The sequence below is a fragment of the Mus caroli genome, unplaced genomic scaffold (assembly GCF_900094665.2).
Source record: "Mus caroli unplaced genomic scaffold, CAROLI_EIJ_v1.1 scaffold_7670_1, whole genome shotgun sequence".
Taxonomy (NCBI): Eukaryota; Metazoa; Chordata; class Mammalia; order Rodentia; family Muridae; genus Mus; species Mus caroli.
In genome coordinates, this window is record NW_018389736.1 from 28,329 (window position 1) to 54,204 (window position 25,876).

A 25,876-nucleotide genomic window follows, 5' to 3' on the forward strand; every position below is an offset into this window, starting at 1 on the left:
CCAGCCTACCAGCACCTAGTAGAATACTGGGGTTTCCATGGAGCTGCCTGTAAACAAATTTGGATCATCACAGGTAACCTGTGACCAGTGACCAGTGAGCTGTCTGATACTGAACACACTCTCTGGTTTGGTCAGCAGATCAGACAAAGACAACCATTTTTCCTGATTGCTTCACGTGTGGATTACTGTTACTCTCCCTCATACATCATGTCAGGTAAGTAACAAAACTTTAAAATTGGTTTGGATCGAACTTTCGTGATTTTTAATATATGTTTAACATCCATACAGTACTAGTGAGGGATACCATAGGTATAGATATTCATTCAAATTGAATGTCAATTTGAATGAATATCTCAAATTGAATGTTTAGCTTTGGTTTTTACTAGGAATGTGACTCTGGGCACAACAGTTTACTCTCAAGTGGTTCTTCATCCATCTCAGGGGGTTAGAGTGTCACTATGCTCTGGGCTCTGAACTGTTGAGTCTTAAGAGGCAAGTGAATGTGGGAGAGACTAAGAGGGGACTTGACTCTGAGGAAGCAGTTACTGTAGAAATATTGAGGTTGTTACATGAAAGACAGAGCCATGGGAACTGGGAAGAGGAAAAAAATCCAAAGTATAAAGATGAGGGGCTATAAAATAAAGAAATAAAAGAAGTCAAAAGTGTACTGTTGATCCTAAAGGAACACACAGGTAGTTTAGGACCTAATGCTGCAGAGAGACACAGGTTTCACATCTAAGGGCCTAAGGGTTTGTCCTTTCCTCAGCCTTATTTTGGCAACTGCACTGTTGAGATTTGTCTGGGCACAGGATCCCTGTCATAAACAGAAGGCACTACCCCACTCTGAACCCTGATTCGTACCATCTGTCACATCCGTCTTGTGCAGAGTTCCTTGATTCTTTTTTTTTTAAAGAATAGCTATCAAATATATTTCTATTCCTAATTATAAAATCACGTGTATTAAAAATAGTTTTTTCTATATTTATACATTTTTATATTTATACCATATCACTAAATATGTTGAGAGTATCTTGAGGCCAAGTTTTTGAAGTAGCAGTTTAATGTCTACATTCAGTTCAGAGTGGATTGGCTGAGACTGCCCCATCAGAGCTATGAATCATAGATGGTTATCCACGTGTACAGACATTGCTGGACCTCTACAGTCAATGTAATGCATGAGAAAGAATTCGCAAATGCACAGTGGTAGCCAGCAGTTCATAATCCAGAAACAAAAATCACTACTAATTTAAACGATTACAAGATACATTTCCCCCTTGAAAACCTAGCTGTAAAGCATTCATGGAAACATCTAGCACACATATATGTCACATAACACATAACACACTACATATGTCACAGCCTGTGGTGTGCTGAGGGCGGTGTGTTCATCCAGGTCCTCAAGAAGATCAAAACCAAGGGGTGTATTCATTGATCAGCACTTGAATGTCTTGCATATCATTTTGTTGTTTCTGTTGGTATTTAAGACCAGCCTTAGTCCACGGTGATCTGATAAGGTGCATGGGATTATTTCAATCTTCTTGTATTTGTTGAGGCCTGTTTTGTGACCCATTATATGGGCAATTTTGGAAAGGTAACATGAGGTCCTGAGAAGAAGGTATATCCTTTTGTTTTAGGATGAAATGTTCTATGGATATCTGTTGAATCCAGTTGTTGTTTCATAACTTCTGTTAGTTTCCCTTTGTCTCTGTTTAGTTTCTGTTTTCAGGATCTGTCCATTGATGAGAGTGGGCTTTGGAAGTCTCCCACTATTATTGTGTGAGGTACAATGTGTGCTTTGAGCTTTAGTAAAGTTTCTTTTATGAATGTGGTTTGCCTTGCACTTGGAGCATAGATGTTGATAACTGATACTTCATCTTAGTAGATTTTTCCTTTGACCAATATGAAGTGTCCTTCCTTATCTTTTTTTTTTTGAGATCTTTAAGTTGAAACTCAATTTTATTCAATATTAGAATGACTACTCCAGATTGTTTCTTGTGACCAATTCATTGGAAAATTGTTGTCCAACCTTTCACTCTGAAATAGTGTCTGTCTTTGTCACTGAGGCACATTTCCTGTATGCAGCAAAATGCTGGGTCCATTCGGTTAGTCTATGTCTTTGGGGAATTGAGTCCACTGATGTTAAGAGATATTAAGGAAAAGTGATTGTTTCCTGTTATTTTGGTTGTTAGAGGTGGAATTATGTTCATGTGGCTATCTTCTTTTAGGTTTGTTGANAGATTATTTTCTTGATTTTTCTGAAGTATAGTTTCCCTCCTTGTGTTGGTCTTTTCCATCTATTATCCTCTGTAGGGCTGGATTTTATAGAAAGATATGGTGTAAATTTGGCTTTGTCATGCAATATCTTGGTTTCTCCATCTATGGTAATTGAGAGTTTTGCTAGGTATAATAGCCTAGGCTGGCATTTGTGTTCTCTTAGGGTCTGTATGACATCTGACTAGGATCTTCTAACTTTCATAGTCTCTGGTGAAAAGTCTGGTGTAATTCTGATAGGTCTGCTTTTATTTGTTACTTGACCTTTTTCCCTTACTACTTTTAATATTCTTTCTTTGTTTAGTGCATTTGTTGTTTTGATTATTAGGTGACAGGAGGAATTTCTTTTTTGGTCCAGTCTATTTGGAGTTCTGTAGGCTTCTGGTATATTCATGGGTTCTTCATGTTAGGGGAGTTTTCTTCTATAATTTTTAGGTTAGTTTAATTTAGGTTAGGTTAGGTTAGGTTAGGTTAGGGGAGTTTTCTTTTATAATTTTGTTGAAGATATTTATTGGCCCTTAAGTTGAAAATCTTCATTCTCATCTATACCAATTTTCCTTAGGTTTGTTTTTCTCATTGTGTCCTAGATTTCCTGGATGTTTTGAGTTAAGATCTTTTTGCATATTCCTTTTCTTTGACTGTGTGTCAATGATTGCTATGGTATCTTCTGCACCTGAGATTCTCTCTTCTATCTCTTGTATTCTGTTGGTGATGCTTGCATCTATGACTCCTGATCTCTTTCCTAGGTTTTCTAACTCCAGGGCTGTCTCCCTTTGTGATTTCTTTACTGTTTCTATTTCCACTTTTAGATCTTTGATGGTTTTGTTCATTTCCTTCTCCTGTTTGATTGTGTTTTCCTGTAATTCTTTAAGGGATTTTTGTGTTTCCTTTTTAAGGGCTTCTAGCAGTTTACTTGTATTCTCCTGTATTTCTTTTTTTTTTTTTTTTAGAATTAATTTTTTATTAGGTATTTTCCTCATTTACATTTCCAATGCTATCCAAAAAGTCCCCAATACATTCCCTCCCAACTCCCCTACCCACCCACTTCCACTTTTTGGCCCTGGCGTTCCCCTGTACTGGGGCATATAAAGTTTGCAAGTCCAATGGGCCTCTCTTTCTAGTGATGGCTGACTAGGCCATCTTTTGATACATATGCAGCTAGAGTCAAGAGCTCTGGGGTACTGGTTAGTTCATAATGTTTCTTTAAAAGAGTTATTTATGTCCTTCTCAAAGTCCTCTATCACCAATATGAGAAGTGATTTTTAGATCAGAATCTTGCTTTTTTTCCAGTGTGATGGTATATCTAGTACTTGCTATGGTCTGAGAATTTGGTTTTGATAATGCTATGTATCCTTAGTTTCTGTTGCATACATATATATAATATATATATATATATATGTATATATATATATATTATATATATATATACACACACACACACACACACACATATATATATGTGTATATATATATATATATATATATATATATATATATATATATATACAATTTGTTTGTTTTTCAAGACAGGGTTTCTCTGTGACTCGATGGCTGTCCTGGAACTCACTTTGTAGACCAGGCTGGCCTCCAACTCAGAAATCCGTGTTTTTCTGCCTCCCAAGTGCTGGGATTAAAGGAGTGTAACACCACCACCCGGCTTCTTGCATATATATATATATATATATATATATATATATATATATATATATATGGTTTTTTGAGACAGGGTTTCTCTGTATAGCCCTGGCTTTTATGGAACAAAGTTTGTAGACCATGCTGGCCTTGACTCAGAAATCTGCCTGCCTGCTGGGACTGCCTCCCATCATCTGGTTGTCTGTAGAGCTACCTGCCCTCACGATATCTGACTGGAACCTTCCTCTGTTCGCTATATCTGACTATCCTTCCTGTGTTCCTTGTTGTTTCAGAACTCCTCAGAGTTCAGCTGTCTCTGTGGTCCTGTGATTCTGTGATCCTGTGATCCTAAGATCCTGGGTGTGTCAGAGCTCCTGGGAGTCAAGCTGCCTCTGGAACCCTGAAATTCTGTTGTGACCAAGCTCCTGGGATCCTGGGATGCTGGGATCCTGGGATCTTGTGGTCTGGGTGTGCTAGAGTGCATGGGAGGGGAGCTTCTTCTGGGCGTTGTGGAACTGGCTGCAGAATTCACACCCAAGGTCTGCTCAGGGCACTGTCCCAGACAGGAAAGAGTTCCTTGATTCCTTGTATACACTGGCTATGTTGGATATTATTAAGGCTCCCACTCTATAAGAGTTACAATTAACAAAGGGAACAAGGGAAGTAACAATCTTATTCATGGAAAAACAAGGCTCCCATTCTGTAAGAATTACAATTAACAAAGGTAACAAAGATAGAAACAATCTTATTCATGAAAAAGCCTTCTAATAAGTTTGCAAATCCTAATAAGTCAGGCCTAAATATGTACAAGCTATATGAAAATTTATCACCACGTAGTATTTATAAAGTGATATACACATACTATGTAAGACTTATACTTAAGTCATAAGAAGGCATCAATTATAAAAGAAGTGGGAGGGACACAGGAGGATCTAGAAGGGAAAAGAATTAGCTAAATACATTATTCATACAGAAAATCCTGTATGCATCATTTTTTATTTGACATTTTATTTATTTACATTTCAAATGTTATCTCCTTTCCCAATTTCCCCCCAGAAATTCCCTATCCCCCCACTCTCATCCTAATTCTATAATGGTGTGCCCCCAACCACCCACCCACTCCTCCCTCCATGCCCTTGCATTCTCCTACACAGGGGCACTGAGCTTTCATCGGAGGAAGGGCCTCTTCTCCCATTGATGCCTGACAAGGCCTTTCTCTGCTAAATATGTGGCTGGAGCCATGGATCCCTCCATGTGTACTCCTTGTTTGGTAGTTTAGAGCCTGGGAGCTCCGGTTGTTTGACATTGTTGTTCTTCCTATGGGGTTGCAAACCCCTTCAGCTACTTCAGTCCTTTCTCTAACTGCTCCATTGGGGACCCCAAGATCAGTTCAATGGTTGGCTGTGAGCATCTATAGCTTTATTTATTTATTTATTTATTTAGTTAGTTAGTTAGTTAGTTAGATTTTTCAAGACAGGGTCTCCCTGTGTAGCCCTGGATGTTCTGGAACTTTCTCTGTAGAACAGGCTGGCCTTGAACTCAGAAATCCTCCTGCCTTTGCCTCCCAAGTGCTGGGATTAAAGGCGTGTGCCACCACCAGCAGCCATTATTTTTTTTAATCATAGAATATATACAATCCTGGTGGAGCTGGGACTCACTTAAGACAACCGCACTCCAGAGGCAGGGGCAGGCCCATCTTTATATAGTAGACAGACCCTGTCTCACTACAGAGTGAGATGTACATAGGACAGAGCAAAGCAAGAGGCCTAAGCTGTCTATGGCTCTCTTGCCTCTAAATATTTCTACTCTGGGACACAGTAATGAGATAGTATCATAGGTATGAGAGCAAGACAAACCAGAGCAAAGAAGGACTGTGCCCAGATTGGAGCCAAAGTTGAATGAGATCAATTAGGATTTCTCTGCCCACAGAGAAAGAACAGGCAGCTCATCAAATGAGGGTCATCCTGAAGAGTACCAAGAATCAAGTACTATTGATTCATTTGCAGTTTGGGATGTTGGAGAGAACTTCAGTCTTAGACAATCCCAGCCAGTACAAACTGGAGATAGCACTGCTCCCCACAGGAACCTAGAAAACATCAACTATTTTCCTGCTGTCCTCTTCCTCCCTACAGAAAACTTCCAAAGTTCACCTTTCATTGGGACAGAAAGCGGTCTTCAGCCATCTTTGTCTGTGATGAGCAACTCTACACACTCAGGAAGGGTGTGCAACACCTCCAGTGCCTCTACCCCAGCTGTGAGTTTAGCATGGCTCCTGCCACCAAGCACCAACACTTCTCTCCAGCTGATCACAGGCAGAGCCTACCTTAACCCACATGCTGGCATGACCATGATGGTGGAGCTGACTGACCAGAGCCAGAACTCAACCTCTGCACTCTTCAATCCAGGTGTTTTCAAGTGGGATCTCACAGAAAGCAAAGAGAGGGGAGATGCCCTCCAGGAATTCAATATGACCATCACTGACCAGGACACTGCACTCTCCCCCCTGTCTGTGACATCCCAGTGTGATAAAATTTTAGATCCCAATACCATAGCCCCTTTCCATCCATCACTTTTAACCAGTTTTGTCCAAGTTACGCCACCACAGGTACCAGATCAAGGATACAGCCTGGCACCTTCCTACCAGGATGGCAGCCAGGTGCACTACTACAACCACAAGAGCCTGGACCGTCTGATACCCGGTGAACTAGGACAGTGTCTGCAGCTCTACAGCTCTGTGTCCTACCCTGTGAGCCAGGAGTCTGCCCCTCAACAAGAGATGGTGATGGTGGGAAAGGAGGTTCAGCCAAGGAATGTCCAAATACCAATCTCCACCTCTGGCTTCTCCTATTCCACATCTGATCAAACTATGCCAGACATCAGTCTTCCGGGTAAGAACAAACTCAGGAGGGAAAGGCACATGATCCAGAGTCCAAGGATGCTCAAGTCTACTTTTCAGTAGTGGATATTCCACACAGCGAGAGATTATGAGTCTTTACAGGTTAAATAAAGCTCTGCTTTTCATCCCCCATCTTCAGACTGAATAATGATAGAGAATGCAAGGCCACAGTGAGTGGTATCCATCCTGCATTCAGTGGTGTCAGGAACACACCACTCTCACACATGTGACAACACAAGTTAGTCACTAACACATCCCTGCACACTGTCACTGACTCCTTGAACTACTGCTATGGGTAGAGGACTTTTTGTTTTGGTAACATGGGATTTTTCTGTCAGTTGAAATATCTCCAGAGCAATGCAACTCAGAATCTGTCCTGGAGGAAGAATTCCTGCCAGATCCCAGCACCTGTCCTGGCATTTCTTTACACTTAAAATTATACAGAGAGTAGGGTGCAGACCATGTATCATTGCTAAGGTAACCAAGGCTATTTTTCTTCTTTTTCCTTCTGATGTAGTACTTCAGAGGAGACCCATTGAGAACACTATAAGATCATGTAGATGTTTTTTCTAATGGAGATTCATAACCCAGCCTAAATATTTCATTTTCTTATGTCAATTTGCATATTGCTTACAGGAGGTCTGTGAGATACAGGGCTCGAAGAAAGCTCTTTGGTTCAAATGCTTTTCTCAAAGGAGGGCCCAGCTAGGTTTGGATACCTAAACCCACATAAAAAGCCATTAGTCTGCGGTTTTGAGTAATGCCTTAAACTGAAAGAAGTTGTAAGAGTCAGGTGGTTTCTTAAAAATTATGGCCCAGACAACATACCTAAAGCAATGCCCCAAGGATGGGAATCACTGTATCATTGAAAAGGGGAAGGCAAGTGAGGAGCATATATCAAGAAAATTTTGTAGCCTAACCATAGACTCTAATCCTCAAGTACCACACAAACCCGAAGGAACACAAAAGTATCTGAGAAAACCTGACATGGCATGGGCAGCAAAAACAGAGCAGTCACCATCTGTCTGTCAAAAGAGCTGCTGTCTGGGATGCTCAAGCACAGCTCATAGGAATAGCCTACCCTCCTGCAGAGGCTGAGNGCTGTAGTGCTATGAAATGGGGGTGGGATGGAGAGCATCTCACTCATCAGCACTGACTTCTTCCTTGACTCTTTTCCAGTGGTGGACATGGAGACGTCCCAAGGATTGCTACCGTCGGACCAGACAGTCTGTCTGTTGCAGAGTCCAGAACTCTGCAATATTTCCACTGAGGTTCTCCAGATGAGGACACCACCTGTCAATGGGGACAGATTATTAACAGCCCCCGTGTACACTTCTTCGAAATTCCTGACCTTGCCTCTAGCTCCAAGCCTGGAACAAAGAGAGAATGAAAACATGCTTGAGATGAAAGCTGAGCTGTCAATGCCTCCGGATGCCTATGACGGCATTAAAGAAAACCAAGGTCCATCACACCTTCCTTTAGTGCACCCTGATTGCACTGATACAAGAAGTCTAAGACCGAAGTCTGCTTCTAACAATGCCAGCATGGAAGGCATCAGTGTGGGGCTAGAAGAACAGGAGAAGCCGGAGAATGAGACTGGATCCAGAAACAACTTTGACGACCTCACTACACTGGGAGCAGGTGATCACCTTCCCCAATTCTTCAAAACCCTCAAAGACATAGACCGGTGTCCTCCCCTTCAGAGCTGGAGAGTCATGAGCAGCTCCTCTGAAAAGGTGACAAAGAATGACCTAAAAGCCTCTGACCTGCTCGATGGAGCTCTTCAGGCTAAAATCCAGCACCAGGACCTGGTCAGGGGAGAGGGGAGTGGGGGCTATGCAAAGCACAAGGAAAGAGCTATTGACAACATCTCAAAGCATCTGGAGAGCAAAGCTCCCAAAGAGNCACCCAGCAGGCACAGCAGAGTTAGAAAACAGGGGCAAGAAAGACCAAGTGGGCCAGAGAACAACTCCAAGAAACCAGAGGAGCTTAAGGAGTCAAGGAACAGAGTCAAAGCAGAAGAGAAGCCCACCATCCCCAAGACCAAGAGGAAGAGGAACCCACCTGAGCTCAGTCAAAACAGCTTCAAGAAGCCTCGAACCAACCTTGCAATGCACATGCTGGAGTCTGTGCAGGTCTTCCACCCACTGGGGAAGAAGAGTGAGAAGAAAACTGGCATCTCTTCCTTTGGGGGTCTGCAAACCTCGACCAACAACAGAGATCGAGGCCCAGGCCCAGCCACGCCAGCACTGCTAGATATGCCACCTGAGGGCCGGGGTCCTGACAGAATCCCAGGCAAAGCTCAGAGAGCAAAGATCAGTGCTCAAAGATCAGATGTACACAAGGAGTGTACATCTCCATCCCAGTATGAGCTGCCCCCGCCTGGGAAGGTCAAGTTAGTACCTTTGCCTTTCCCAATGCTGGACCAGCCTCAAGCCAGACCTGCTTCTAAAAAGCCTCTCCCCCTGGCTTCACACAGGCCCACTGCAGTTTACCCTGTGAGGCTTCATCCCCACTCAGCTCATCCATCCCAACCAGCTCCTGTCAGCACATCTCTCATGGCCTCTACCAAGTCAGCTCCTCCAATTTCCTCCAGTGCTACACAACCAAATGTAGCCAACACCAGTCAGTCTAGTGCTATGCCACAGTTGGCCTACATGAGGCCTGTACCCTACAGAGCATCCTCTCACACTTCATTCCAGAGAGAGCTTATTTCTTCTGCCAGGAACAAGGCACCATTACCACCCAAACCTCAAACCCAACATCGACTGCAAGACTTCAGCTGCCAATCAATCCCATGGAGGAAAGTCGACATTCTGGGACCAGTCATCTCACAGCCCATCACAAAAGAGCAGAGGCCACAGAGGGAGGCCATGAAGAGGAGGGCCCAACAGGAGCGTGAGAATGCTGCCAAGTGTAGCTCTCCTGGGAAACTACAGCTTTTCCTTCACAGGGAAACCGATATAGAAATTTCTCAATATTATGGCTATGCAATGTAGGAGCTGGCCAGACCTTTGTAACATAGTACTTTTGATGTATATAATGACAGGTACAGACACAGATACAGATATATACATAGAACTTCAAGGGTCATATAAGTGTGTAGATGCATAAGTAAATATGTAGCTATGTAGATGAATATGTAGATGTTTCTGTTTATATAAACGAACAGACAAATTTTCTATAATTGTAAATATTTAAAGTCAGCAACACTTACTGGAATAATTTAAGTCAGTTCTTTAATCCATAGTATATACAGAGGCCTTTGTTATTTAAGTCAGTTCTTTAATCCATAGTATATACAGGGCCTTTGGTATTTAAGTCATTTCCTTAATCCATAGCATATACAGAGGCCTTTGTTATTTATGTCAGATCTTTAATCCATAGTATATATAGGATAGGACTTTGTTATTGTTCTCATGACTTTAATAGTGCTAATTTTGATTGACAAAATAGTATATGTTACAAAACTACACCATATTACATAAACCCTAGTAATATATATTTACTATTAAAGCAATTCATCATAGCTCTGGTGATAATAAAATTATTCTCCTTGGCTTTTATATTAACTGTACTGGTCACTGAATATGAGATGTTTCCTAAAGGTTTTCCTGTCAACAGAACACACTCCTGCTCTTACCATGGTTCTTCCCATTTCAAACCTCTCACCCCAGCCCTTAATTATAATTTGCATGGGACAGAACTCTTCCTAATGCTTCATGAAATGAAAACAGGCTTTCATGTACACATGTATACATACAAGATCTAGAACCCAGATATGAGAGAAAATATATCAAGATGACTAACTTTCTGAGATGGGTTTAACTGGATTAGTATGCCTATCTCACGTTGGATCCATTTCAGAAAACATCCATTTAATATTTATTTTGTGTGTATGTCTCCCCTGTCTACATTCTGGAACAACACATGTGTGCAGTGCCCACACAGGCCAGAGGATGACATTAGACATGTGGGTCTGGATTTGAGGAATGTTGACAGGCTGCTAGGAACTCAGCCTTAGGACTCTGTAAGAACAACAAGTGTTCTCTATAGAGCTATCTCACGTGGCCCAGAATGAGTGCAGGTCCTGTAACAGCATAGCTTCACTTTCTTTATGACTTAATGCTTTCCTCTCTATGTCCATCGCATTTTTCTCACCCATGACAATGCTGTTAGATACCAACTTGGTTCCCTTATGTACTGGAGACACTGCTATAATCAACACTGATGGCAAGGGTCTTTCTAATATGTCCAGTTTTGGAATGGTTTGTTTGAGCCATGTGGTAGGCCAGGTTTTGGCTTTAGGAGGTCCCATTATTGGGACATACAAACAGGCTGAAACATGTCACACCCCACCAGCAGAGCACAGCATTCCTTCTTGTGCACTCCCACAAAGGTGTTTGTCATTCCTTCTCTGATTGACCTTGCTGGCATCTCCTGAAGTTTCACTACGAATTGCTCCAACTCCTGGATCCACATGATTTTTTTATGCATTCATGCTCTGTATTAAAACTTTGAGGACTGCCATTTTATTTGTCATTTACAAACTGGGTTGTCTTGTTTCACATGACTTAGATATTTTGTTTAATTGCAAATAATCTACATATTAATCGATCTGCAGTAATAATACCAAGGACTGCCTCTTGTTGTGTAAGCCATACCCTCAAGTAACTGCTTCCTTTGCTGGGAAGGACCACTTTGCTTACCTGAGAAACCATTTGTCAACTTGTACCAGGATCCCTTGGTTGGCTCTATATCCTTGCCTATCCCTGTACCTTGAATGTGTGTGTTGATCTGTTCTGATAGTTTCAAGTTTGTCACAACTAGGTCCCTAAGTAGGCATAGGTAAACTAAAATATGTATTGATTTTTTAGCTTGTGTGTGTGTGTGTGTGTGTGTACCCTTTAGTGTCTTGACACAGGGTCTCACTACACAGCCCTGGTTGTCCTAGATCTAACACTGTAGACTGAGATGTCCTTGAACTCACAGGGATCTGCCCCTACCTCTCCCTCTGTGCCTCTCTTCATCTCCCTCTCTACCTTTCTGCCTCTCTGCCCCTCTGAGCCTCTGTCACACTGCTCTTCTTTTTCTTCTCTCTGTTTCTGCTTGTGTTCCTGCTTCTGCCCCACCCCCACCCCAGGCACCACCACCATCTCTGCCTCCCAGTGCCCCTGCCCTCATCCTACCCCCTGTCTTAGTCAGGGTTTTACTGCTGTGAACAGACACCATGACCAAGGCAAGTCTTATAAAAACAACATTTAATTGGGAAGGGCTTACAGGTTCAGAGATTCAGTCCTTTATCATCAAGGTGGGAGCATGGCAACATCCAGGCAGGCATGGTGCAGGAGGAGCTGAGAGTTCTATGTCTTCATCCAAAGGATGCTAGTGGAAGATTCACTCCTAGTCAACTAGGGTGAGAATCTTAAGTCCACACCCATAGAGGCACACCTACTCCAACTTGGTCACACATCCAAATGTGGCACTCTCTAGACCAAGAATATACAAACCATCACATTCCACTCCCTGGCCCCCATAGACTTGTTCAAGCACATGAGTCTATGGGGGGGGGCATACTTAAACATAGCATAATGCAAAATGCATTTAGTCAATCTTTTAAAGTCCTCATACTCTATAGCAGTCTCAACAATGTTAAAAATCCAAAATTCAAGGTCTCTTCTGAGATTCATCCAACAAATTAACTGTAATCCCTAAAGCAAGGCAGGAAACCAACTGGGCAAATTCCAAACAATACATCTCCATGGATGATGTCACAGTGGTCTTCATTCATTTTTCATCTTTGTTGACTGCAACAAACTGCTTTGTCCTGGGCTAGTTCCACTTCCTGTTAGCAGCTTTCCTCAGCATGTATNCCATGGCTCTGGCATCTTTAACGTCTTTGAGTCTCCAAGGCAATTTCAATGTTACAACTTCTTCTTTCAGTGTCTGGGTTTCCACTTAATCCTTTGGACTCTTCCTAAGAGCTGGCATCACTTTTCCATCTCTGTCCTCTGTAGAACTCTATGTTCAGGTTGATCCACTCCACTATGGCTGCTGTTCTTGGTGATCATCCCATGGTACTGACATCTCCAATACACTGGGGTATTTCAGTCAAACTAGGCTTCACCAATAGCCTCTCATAGGCTCTCTTCAGGGTGCCAAGCCTCAAATTCTTTGCATGACCCCTTCAGTCCTGGGCCATCAACTACAGCTGAGGCTATACCTTCTCCAATGGCCTTCCATTACCCCTCACAGTGCCAAGCCTCAGCTGTTCTTCATTACACCTTCATGTCTTCAAAACCAGTACCACCTGGGTGATTCTTACACATTACCAAGTCCAGCTGCAGCAGGAGGTACAACCTTGGCTATCTCTGGAACACAGCTTCTTTGTGGTCCCAGAAAACACTTCCCAAAAGATTTCACCTCAGTGATGCTGGTACATTCATAATCACCACTAATTTCTTAGCTCCAGCTAACCAGCATCAATTGTTCCAGTAGTTCTTTCCATTTTTATCTCTAGAGCCAGAGCCACATGGCTGAAGCTGCCAAGGAGTTCTGCTGTTGGCAGGAATTAGAACATGACCCACTTCTACTATTAAATTGTCACTGGCTTTCTGTTCTCCAAATCCTTCACTGCCTAAGCATGGCTATCCTGGGTCTTGCTCTGTGGATTGGTCTTGAACACAGAGATCAGTATGCCTGTCTCCTGGGATTAAAGGTGTGTACCACCATGTGTGGATCTAAATTTAGCTGGGTAGGATCTTGCCCCAAGTTCCCACTCCCTTAATCCTTTATCTCTTAGAACACAGGATTTTGTTCCATTTCACTTCCTGGTACCCCTTTACTATTCAAACCATATATTTTATATTTTTCCTTTCTAAGCTTGCTATGCTTGTTCAAATTTCTCTTGCCTGAGTTTTGGGAGTACAAGCATATTCTGCTACCCCAGGTGTAATCAAGTTTCTTTCTCTACATAAAGATATCGAGGTTTCCCAGCATCATCTGATGAATAGGCCACGTTTTAGTGAGGTTACATTCTTAATCTTTCTAAAACCCAGTGGGATTTAACTGCATATATTTTTAAACTGGAACTCAATTCACATTCAATTATCTAAAAGTCTGTTTAGTGACAGAAGTAGGCTATACTAGACTACAGTAGGTAATATGGCTGTGAAACACTAAACTCATAAGAGGTGTGTTTAAGCTACCCAGAGAATTTTGTGCTTCCTTAGTAATGTTAAGATGCATTTCTACTTTTGAAAGGAATGAAAACCACTTTTCATGGGTTTTTGTTGGATGATAGACTCCAGCCTGCAGATAGATATTCGTGGTATAGACCAACATCTAGCAAGAGTCAATAATCTCCACTCTAACATGGGCTATTTGCTGCCCAGGGTCACCCATCTAGACAAACCTAACAAGGTCAGCATGAAATATCCCAACCCCTGTATCAACTGAACCACACAAGGACGAGCTAGTACGAGGAAATGCCATGAAGCAGTAGCTGATGGAGCTCTCTGGTCCTAGCACTTCCCATGGGCTGCATTAACTCCAGAGAGAAGCATGGGGATGGGACCATTGCCATCACTGTCCATCCCAGGAGTGACATGAAAGAGTTGGATGCNTATCTCTTCATTTTGATATTCTTAATTTAGTTTTTATGTTTCCAAATTAAGAACCACTGACTAATGTAACATAAATAAATTGAGGAAAAGAATTTTCAGTACTAAAGCATTTAACAAAACTTTATTCTCATATTACAATTATTTTCATTGATTTTAATTCTCATTGAACTACATTGGGTACTGAGCACACTAAGTCTGTTTCCAAGACCTGTCCATTCCTCAAATCTCACCACAACCCTGAGTCATCTTTCTTCTACAAAATGTTGCCTATAATTCATAAATAGCTCTATATGTATTATCGAGGATCAACATATGGCAGAAAACATAAGATTTTTTTCTGGGCCTAGATACGTTTGGCCACAATATTACTGTCTCCAGTTACACACAATCTCCTGCAAAAAAGTGACTTTCTTCACCTTTTTAGCTGAAAATAGTTCCCATGTTATAGATACCACATATTTCTCACATTCCCTCTTTCTTCTCTTGTTGGACATCAACATCTAGCCCTAACACAGACATTGCTGAAAATGCTACAAGTATACACTCATGTGCAAATCACTAATTCATTCAATTACAAAAGTATGCATGGGATATGTAATAGTCATGGTTTTCTTATTTAAAGAAACTCCATATGAGGGCTGGAGAGATTGCTCAGAGGTTAAGAGCACTGACTGCTCTTCCAGAGGTCCTGAGTTCAATTCCCAGCCACTATATGCTGGCTCACAACCATCTATAATGGGATCTGATTCGCTCTTCTGGTGTGTCTGAAGACAGCTATAGTATACTCATATAAATAAAATAAATAAATCTTTAAAAAAATCCACATGAAATGCAGACATGGAAGAGTACTTCACCACTTTATAAAAGTGGTACATGGGAGTCCCCTACTTTCAGTTAAAGCTCCACTTCTTATATTCTCTAGCATCTAGAAACATTAACTGCTACAAGGGTCTGAAGTGAGTAAAGGCAGGGATGCAAAGTCAAATTTCAGGACTGTCCATGGCTCCTTTGACTCTGGACTGTTATGTTCACTGCCATAGACCTAGCCATTGCTGCACAGACCTGTTCAATTACTTCTTACTGTCGCCATTCATCCAAGGTATCTGCTGCTAAAATATGTGAGAGGGATGGTAATTGTATTATGGAGTAGAAACGCTAGGCTACAGTACTGTATGCCTTTGCTGCAATTTTTACCATCTTAGGCACTCTGGATTGCCTGACCATCCCTGAGTCTTACAAGGACTGATTTGTGCATAGTTCATTTCTGGGTAATAGGCTGCCCTCTCACCACAACAACAGCCACTGAGTCTTAGCAGCCTGAAAAATTGCAACTCTCTCATCAGCAAAGAACACCACTGGAAGAATGTGTCCACCCAATAGGCAGACTTAAGCAATTACAGTATCACTAACATCTGCACTAATATGGGCATAAACACAAGTGTTTAGAAGGAAATGGAGAAGCCCATTCCTTTTGTTCCATGCAGCTTGTTCTATGACATCCAAGTCTGTGGTATCCACTCCCCAACAGGACTGCCTTTTCTGGCCTCAGTGGGAGAGGATGCACCTAATTTGGCAGAGAAAAGACATGGTTTCTCTGTGTATCCCTGGCTATCCTAGAACTCAGTCTGTAAATCAGGCTAGCCTCAAACTCTCTAATCTGCCTGTCTCTGCCTCCCAAGTACTGGGATTAAAGGCATGCACAACCACTGCCCAGCGCATAGCTTAAACATAAACACCAGGATAATATAGAATAATCTATTAAACATACAAAGACACCAAAATCTAACCTACATGAGTATACAGAACACAGATAACTTCTGTGGTTAAAGAAAGGAGAAGAACTTTCCTTGTAGACACAAACTACAGTAATCAATAATCTCTGAGTCAGGAATTAGGAAGATGACATGAAAATAACCTCTAGGCTGAGGAGAGAGATGAATACCCCTATGGGACATACAAAGGATTTAACAATACTACAAAGGTAAAGAATGAGGGGCTGGAGAAATGGCTCACCGGTTAAGATGAGTGACTGCTCTTCCAAAGAGTTCTAATCCCAACAACCACATGGTGGCTCATAACCATCCTAATAAGGTCTGATGCCCTCTTCTGGATGTCTGAGGACAGCTATGTGTACGTGCACATAACAATCAAAAAAAAAAAAAAAAGTAAAGAACCAAATAACTGCTAGGTATCTGACAAACACTACAACACTGACAATAATTGATGCTCACCCATTAGTCTGCCCAGAATATTAATCAAACACTGCAACATTGACAACAATTGATACCCATGCAACAGAATACCAGTGGCCTCAACTCTCTATGAAATCCCATGAAGACATGCCTACCAGAAAACCATGTAGGCTGCCTGATCCCGTAGATCCAATGCCACGAGCTCATCCACAGCTGTGCAGCGAAACATCATTGGTAACCTTCCCTACCCCCACTGCACCCACCCCCTGTAGAGCACACTGATTTTCTAACCAGGCCCACAACGTGATACTTTGTCCCAGACCCCAACACCAGTAGGCACCCCATGCTAATTCAAAAGCTGGTCCTCACTACTTCACAACTATGCTGAAGGCAGACCCTCACCTCTCCTACTGCTCCTAGGATCCCCTTCATCTCTATCTAAGTAGAAGAAAACCTGATAAGAATGCTCTCCCATTTTTCTCTGACCTATCCATGAGGGACACAAAGACTTCCTCCAACCTTCTTTCCCGGATTATCTCAGTATCCCAGCGTCCAAAGATAGCATGCATTCCCTATGCACATACAGGCTGAGCAGGCCTGGAAAACAGGCAACACACTCTCCAAAANTTCAGATAGGAAACAGAAACCAATAAAGAAAAGCAAATATCCAACAAAGGAAAACCCAGGAATTAGTGCCAAGACCTATTATCATCCCAGACACAGATACCTACCAATCAGAGTAAACCCAGGGTCAATAATAGGCAGGGTGATATGTCCACTAGAGCTGAACTATCATACCACAGCAGGCACTGAATATTCTAACATACCTAAAACACACTGGCACCCTTAAAACCAAATATATGAAGATGACAGAGGTACTAAAATAAGTCCCTTAATAAAACTAATACCCAGTATATACAAAGAACTAATACCCAATATATACAAAGAACTCAGAAGCTGGACTCCAGAAAATGAAACAATCCCATTAAAAAATAGGGTACAGAGCTAAAGAAAGAATTCTCACCTGAGGAATACCGAATGGCTGAGAAGCACCTAAAAAAATGTTCAGCATCCTTAATCTTCAGGGAAATGCAAAGCAAAACAACCCTGAGATTCAACCTCACACCAGTCAGAATGACTAAGATAAAAAATTCATGTGACAGCAGATGCTGGAAAGGATGTGGTGAAAGACAAACACTCCTCCATTGTTGGTGGGATTGCAAGCTGGTACAACCATTCTGCAAATCAGTTCGGTGGTTCCTCAGAAAATTGGACATAGTACTACCGGAGGACCCAGCAATACCTCTCCTGGGCATATACCCAGAAGAAGTTCCAACATGTAATAAGGTCATATGCCCCACTATGTTCTTAACAGCCTTATTTATAATAGCCAGAGGCTGGAAAGAACCCAGATGTCCCTCGACAGTGGAACAGATACAGGAATTGTGGTACATTTTCACAATGGATTACTAATTGGATATTAAAAATAATGAATTTATGAAATTTTTAGGCAAATGGATGGATCAGGAGGATATCATCCTGAGTGAGGTAACCCAATCACAAAAGAATTCACATGGTATGCACTCACTGATGAGTGGATATTAGCCCTTAAATTTAGAATACCCAAGATACAATTTGCAAAATTTGCAAAACACATGAAATTCAAGAAGAAGGAAGACCAAAGTGTGGATACTTTGTTCCTCCTTAGAATGGGGAACAAAATACACATGGAGGGAGTTACAGAGACAAAGTTTGGAGCTGAGAATGAAGGAAGGTCCATCCAGAGACTGCCCCACCCAGGGATCCACCCCATAAACAACCACTGAACCCAGTCACTAGGCAGATGCCAACAAGAGCCTGCTGACAGGAATCTTATATAGCTGTCTCCTGCAAGGCTCTGCCAGTGCCCAGCAAATACAGAAGGGGATGCTACAGTCATCCATTGGATGGAGCACAAGGTTCCCAGTGAAGGAGCCAGAAAAATACTCAGGGAGCTGAAGGGGACTGAAGCCCCCATAGGAGGAACATCAATATGAACTAACCAGTACCCCCAGAGCTCCTTGGAACTATACCACCAATCAGAAAACATGTGGTGGAACTTGTGGCTCTAGCTGCATATGTAGCAGTGGATGGCCTAGTTGGTCTCAGTAGGAGGAGAGGCCCTTGATCCTGTGAAGGTTCTATGCCCCAGTATAGGGGAATGCCAGGACCAGGAATGGGAGTGGGTGGGTTGGTGAGCAGAGGGAGGGGGAGAGGATAGGGGATTTTCAGAGGAAAAACTAGAAATGGGGATAACATTTAAAATGTAAATAAAGAAAATATCTAATAAAAAAATAAAACCCACGAAAAATAACAAACAAAACTTGTAATAAATCCCTGAAATCACAAACAAATACTGGAAGGTGACAAATAAAACTGCTCAAGTCCTAACACAGGAAAGAGAACAAATGAAGAACAAGCAACCTGACTGTCTAACCAGCCTCCATCAGGACTGCTGAGCAAGGAACCTCTTAGACCTTAGCTTCCATCTAGGCCTTGTGCTGGCTCATTTTCTCTGTCAACTTGACACAGGCTGGAGCTATCACAGTGAAATGAAGCTTTCTTGAGGAAATGCCTCCATGAGATCCAGCTGTAAGGCATTTTCTCAATTAGTGATCAAAGGTGGGAGGGCCAATTGTAGTCGGAGCCATCCCTGAGCTGGTAGTCCTGGGTTCTATAAAAACACGCTGAGCAAGCCAATAAGTAACATCCCTCCATGGCCTCTGCATCAGCTCCTGCTTCCTGGCCTGCTTGAGTTCCAGTCCTGACTTCCGTTGGTGATGAACAGCAATGTGAAAGTACAAGCTGAATAAACCCTTTCCTCCCCAACTTGCTTCTTGGTCATGTTTGTGCAGGAATAGAAACCTTAACTAAGGGGCTGGAGAGGTGGGTCAGCAGTTAAAAGCACTGACTGTTCTTCTGAAGGTCCTGAGTTCAAATCCCAGCAAGCACATGGTGGCTCACAACCATCTGTAACGAGATCTAGCGCCCTCTTCTGGAGTGTCTGAAGACAGCTACAGTGTACTTAAATATAATAAGTAAATACATTTAAAAAAATAAAGAAACCTTAACTAAGACAGGCCTTAATATTTTACCTAGGCCTTAACACTAGTTAAGACTACCAGATCTCTTATCAAAAAGAGACAGCATTGCCTTGCTAGCAGGCTTCATGATAAAAGATCCACAAGTTTCAGTGGTAACCTTTTGAAGATGTAACCTTTTTCTACTCCTTTACCAAAAAATCAGTTTTCAATGACTGTTCTCCAATGATCAACCACCTATGTCCCATGGCAAATGATTAAATAAAAAAGGTAGAAACTTCAGGCAAGGTCTGAGGATAAAAGCTCAAGTTGTGAATATATAAAAAAATTATTTGAGAGTCTAGAAAGATGTCTTGAGATCGGTAATCAAAGGATATAAAGCATGGAGGGCATACACATTTGGATGATGATAAAAAATAATTTAAGATAAAAATGCTTCAGATTTCTTCCACTCAATATGCTACAGTTATATTAAAACTTCATGAGTTCTGATTATTAACAGTAATCAATGTAATTCTTACAAATTAGCCTAACTCTAATAAAACATACCACTATACAATCCACTTTCCTAATCACAAGTTCAAAATTTGAGTTTCCTTTGGTTGTCTTTTAACTATAGACTTAAGATATTCTCATGCTAAATCTATATGATCAACTCTCATATTCACAAATTCAAATATTTGAGTTTCTTTTAATTGTCTTTTAAATATAAACATAAAAATGTTTCTCATTACACTAAAATTATATACATTATGTAATTCAGTCTTCTGGATAAAAAAAAGCCCCTCTTGCCCCTTCTGCTCTACAAAAGGGTTTGAGTCTATGTAAACTCACCTTAAAGACTTCATGCTATTAAAAAATTTATCTCTTTTGTAAACTTAAAAAGATTCTTATAAGCTCCAAAAAACCCACTCAAATCTACCTCATGGACAAATAGATTCCACAGAATAACTATCCCTGTCACCCATTTGCTGCCTATTCCAGAGGGTGGGATTCCTCCCCTGTTCCTTAGTTTGGGGACTCCCCTCCCCACAAACACAAAGACCTTCAGGGTTTCAAATGTGCACCAGAAAATTTTTTTCTCCAAAGTCTACTTAACTGCCTCTAATGTGTGTGTGTGTGTGTGTGTGTGTGTGTGTGTGTTTCAGCCTCTTGCCAAGTTCTGGTGTTTACTCAAACCTATACCCAGTACAGCTCCGGTCTACACTCACAGATGCTTCTACTGGACCAGCACTTTCCTACCAGCAGATGGTTCCACAGACCCAGGACAGCAATGAAAGAGCCAGCTCTCCCAGAACTTGACCAGCATCCCAATGCCAATCTTCTTAGGTTCCTCAAAGACAAAACCATCTCCCCAAAGTCAGCAGGAAGGAGCTTAAAGAAGAAAAGACTTCATTCCTGCCTCACCAGCACCTCTTCATAGCCTCTCTCTCTCTCTCCCTCTCTCTCCCCTCTCACATCTCTCCTCTCTCATCTACTCTCTGTCTTTGACTTTGATTTATTTAAAACATACTTTTAATAAGAGTTCTCAAACCTGTCAACCCCCCTGTTAACACACTGTGCAATCATACGGGAGAAAAGATGGTATATAGGATGAGGGATGTGCAACTGTTAGAAGTAGTTTTTCCAAATTATATATACATATACATACATATACTTACATATATATTTGTGTGTATATATATGTGTATATACATGTATATGCATATATATATATATATATATATATATATATATATATATATATATATATATATATATATAAAACCAGGCATGGTGGCACACGCATTTAATCCCAGCACTGTTCCAGGACAGCCAGGCTGCACAGAGAAATCCTGTCTCGAAAAGCCATAAAAAAATAAAAAAAGAAGTAGTTCTTTCAGGCGATTCCAATCTCTCTTTGTCAGGAAACTGAGAGTCCAGTTGAGCAGTGTCAGGATAACAAAAAACAAATCAGCAGTGGTGGCATGATCCAGCAGAAACAGCCTCCACTGAGTTGACTGAGTAAGCAGAAGTGACCAGAACCAGCTGGGACACAAGGAGAAGTTCTCTTCCATGCTTCTCTCAATGAAGTGAAGATCACTGAAGACAAAGACTTGACACAAAGCATTGCAAAGCTATCTATGCAAGCATCCATCACTGTCCTTTGAGTTCAGTTATGCTCTGTCCAAACATCACATGTCCTCCCATAGGTCAACAAAACAACATGTGAGTTTGCCTTACCAATACTATGTGAGTCTGTGTCACATGGAATATTTGCCTCTATTCCCTTCCCCAGAGCCCCTTCAATGTCCCAAATAAACTTTACTTCCAATGTCCTATGGCTGATACCTCAGAGAGGCTGCCTCTGCATGGGCCCCTTAAGGCATCCCCTCCCCTACAACACTCTGCAATTTTATAAACCATATCCCTTTGTGACTCCAAAAGAGAGTGGTGTGTTTCTCCAGGGAAGGGAGGGAAACACTCTGAAAAGTACAGTGCTTGGAACAGAGAATTCAGCTACCAGTAGACAGAACTCAGCACTACTGCCTCATCCTGGCAAGTAAAAGAGGCCATTTCAGGGAGGTGGTAAGCAGGGGTGAGCTCCCCACGCTGTGTCCTACACACACACATTGCCTTCTTGCAGCCCTTTAAGGACACCCTTGGTGGGCAGAATCCAGTCCACTCGCACCATTGCCAAAATTAAAGGAAACAAACGACCTTCTAGTTGGCACTAGCACTGATGCACCTTGGGCGCTGAGTTTGAGGACACTCCCAAGGTCCCCACAGGACTCTCCACGGGATCTTAGGAACTCTGGTGAGTGAAACACAACTTCTGCCAGGAGGCAATATCGAACACCAGATATCTGGGCACCTTCCCTGCAAGAGGAGAGCTTTCCTGCAGAGAGGACTCTGAACACTGAAACTCAAAAGAGAGCAAGTCTCCCAGGTCTGCTGATAGAGGCTAACATAATTACCTGAGGAACAAGCTCTAACCAGAGACAATTATAACAACTAACTCCAGAGATTACCAGATGGCAAAAGGCAAACGTAAGAATCATAAAAACAGAAACGAAGACTACCCACCATCATCAGAACGAAGCACACCCACCCAACCCAGTCCTGGGCACCCCAACACACCCAAAAAAAAATAGACCCGGATTTAAAAGCATATCTCATGATGATTGTAGAGGACATAAAAAGGACTTTAATAACTCACTTAAAGAAATACAGGAGAACACAGCTAAACAGGTAGAAGACCTTAAAGAGGAAGCACAAAAATCCCTTAAATAATTGCAGGAAATCACGACCAAACAGGTGATGGAATTGAATAAAATCACCCAAGACCTAAAAAGGGAAGTAGACACAATAAAGAAAACCCAAAGTGAGGCAACTCTGGAGTTAGAAACCCTAGAAAAAAATCTGGAAACATAGATGCAAGCATGAGCAACAGAATACAAGAGATGGAAGAGAGAATCTCAGGTGCAGAAGATTCCATAGAGAACATCAGCACAACAATCAAAGAAAATACAAAATGCAAAAAGATCCTAACTCAAAACATCCAGGAAATCCAGGACACAATGAGAAGACCAAACCTATGGAAAATAGGAGTAGATGAGAATGAAGATTTTCAACTTAAATGGACAGCAAATATTTTCAACAAAATTATAGAAGAAAACTTCCCAAACCTAAAGAAAGAGATGCCCATGAACATAAAAGAAGCCTACAGAACTCCAAATAGACTGGACCAGAAAAGAAATNCCTCCCGACACATAATAATCAGAACAACAAATGCACTAAATAAACATAGAATATTAAAAGCAGTAAGGGAAAAAGGTCAAGTAACATATAAAGACAGGCCTATAAGAATTACACCAGACTTTTCACTAGAGACTATGAAAGCCAGAAGATCCTGGACAGATGTTATACAGCCACTAAGAGAAAACAAATGCCAGCCCAGGCTACTATACCCAGCCAAACTCACAATTACCATAAATGGAGAAACCAAAGTATTCCACGACAAAACCAAATTCACACATTATCTTTCCATGAATCCAGCCCTTCAGAGTATAGTAACAGAAAAAAAAACAATACAAGGATAAAAACCACGCCCTAGAAAAAGCAAGAAAGTAATCCTCAACAAACCAAAAAGAAGACAGCCACAAGGACAGAATGTTAACTCTAACGACAAAAATAATAGAAAGCAACAACTACTTTTCCTTAATATCTCTTAATATCAATGGACTCAACTCCCCAATAAAAAGACATAGACTAACAGACTGGCTACATAAACAGGACCCAACATTTTGCTGCTTAGAGGAAACCCATCTCAGCTTAAAAGACAGACACTACATCAGAGTGAAAGGCTGGAAAACAATTTTCCAAGCAAATGGTATGAAGAAGCAAGGTGCAGTAGCCATTCTAATATCGAATAAAATCGACTTCCAACCCAAAGTTATCAAAAAAGACAAGAAGGGACACTTCATATTCATCAAAGGTAAAATCCTCCAAGAGGAACTTTCAATTCTGAATATCTATGCTCCAAATACAAAGGCAGCCACATTCATTAAAGAAACTTTAGTAAAGCTCAAAGCACACATTGCACCTAACACAATAATATTGGGAGACTTCAACACCCCACTTTCCTCAATGGGTAGATCGTGGAAACAGAAACTAAACAGGGACACAGTGAAACTAACAAGTTATGAAACAAATGGACTTAACATGTTCTACAGAACATTTTATCCTAAAGCAAAAGAATACACCTACTTCTCAGCACCTCATGGTACCTTCTACACAACTGACCATATAATTGGTCACAAAACAGGCCTCAACAGATATAAAAATATTGAAATTGTCCCAAGCATCCAATCAGACCACCATGGACTAAGGCTGATGTTCAATAACAACATAAATAATGGAAAACCAACATTCACGTTGAAACTGAACAACACTCTTCTCAATGATACCTTGTTCAAGGAAGGAATAAAGAAAGAAATTTAAGACAGAGTTTAATGAAAATGAAGACACAACATACCCAAAGTTATGGGACACAAGGAAAGCATTTGTAAGAGGAAAACTCATACCTCTGAGTGCCTCCAAAAAGAAACGAGAGAGAGCACACACTAGCAGCTTGACAACACACCTAAAAGGTCTAGAACAAAAGGAAGCAAATTCACACATGAGGAGTAGAGGGCAGGAAATGATCAAATTCAGGGGCAAAATCAACCAAGTAGAAACAAGAAGAACTATTCAAAGAATCAACCAAATGAGGAGCTAGTTCTTTGAGAAAATCAACAAGATAGATAAACCCTTAGCCAGACTCATGAGAGGGCACATGGACAGCATCCTAATTAAAAAAAATCAGAAAGGAAAAGGCATAAATAACAATAGATCCTGAAGAAATTCAAAACACCTTCAGATCCTTCTACAAAAGGCTATACTCAACAAAACTGGAAAACCTGGACGAAATGGACAAATTTCAAAACAGATACCAGATACCAAAGTTGAATCAGGATCAAGTTAACAATATAAATAGTCCCCTAAAGAAATAGAAGCAGTCATTAATAGTCTCCCAGCCACAATTACTGATACCTAAGCCACAGAAAGATCCAACAAACATAGAGAACTTGAGATCAATTTCCCTTATGAATATTGATGCAAAAAACTCAATAAAATTCTCGCTAACCGAAACCAATTATACATTAAAACAATCATCCATCCGGACTGGGTAGGTTTTATTCCAGGGGTGCAGAGATGGTTTAATATAGGGGAATCCATCAACATAATCCATTATATAAACAAACTCACAGACAAAAACAACATGATCATCTCCTTAGACGTGGAGAAAGCATTTGACAAAATCCAACACCCATTCATGATAAAAGGCTTGTAAAGATCAGGAATTCAAGGCCCATACCTAAACATGATAAAAGCAATCTACAGCAAACCAGTAGTCAACATCAAAGTAAATGGTGAGAAGCTGGAAGCAATCCCACTAAAATCAGGGACTAGACAAGGCTGCACACTTTCTACCTACCTATTCAACATATGTACTAAAAGTCCTAGCCAGAGCAATTCGACAAAAAAAGGAGATCAAGGGGATATAAATTGGAAAGGAAGAAGTCAAAATATCACTTTTTGCAGATGATATTATAGTATATATAAGTGACCCTAAAAATTCCACCAGAGAACTCCTAA

The 25,876-nt window shown here is 41.3% G+C and overlaps 1 protein-coding gene across 1 annotated transcript; it reads left to right on the forward strand.

The window, feature by feature from the left end:
* The first annotated feature begins 207 nt into the window (after positions 1-207).
* LOC110288268 (uncharacterized protein C2orf78 homolog) lies at positions 208-9,946 on the forward strand. Its single transcript, XM_021154661.2, has 3 exons — positions 208-214; positions 6,036-6,791; positions 7,979-9,946. The coding sequence occupies exons 1-3, from the start codon at positions 208-210 to the stop codon at positions 9,796-9,798; spliced, it is 2,583 nt and encodes an 860-aa protein (XP_021010320.1). The 3' UTR covers positions 9,799-9,946.
* The last annotated feature ends 15,930 nt before the right edge of the window (positions 9,947-25,876 follow it).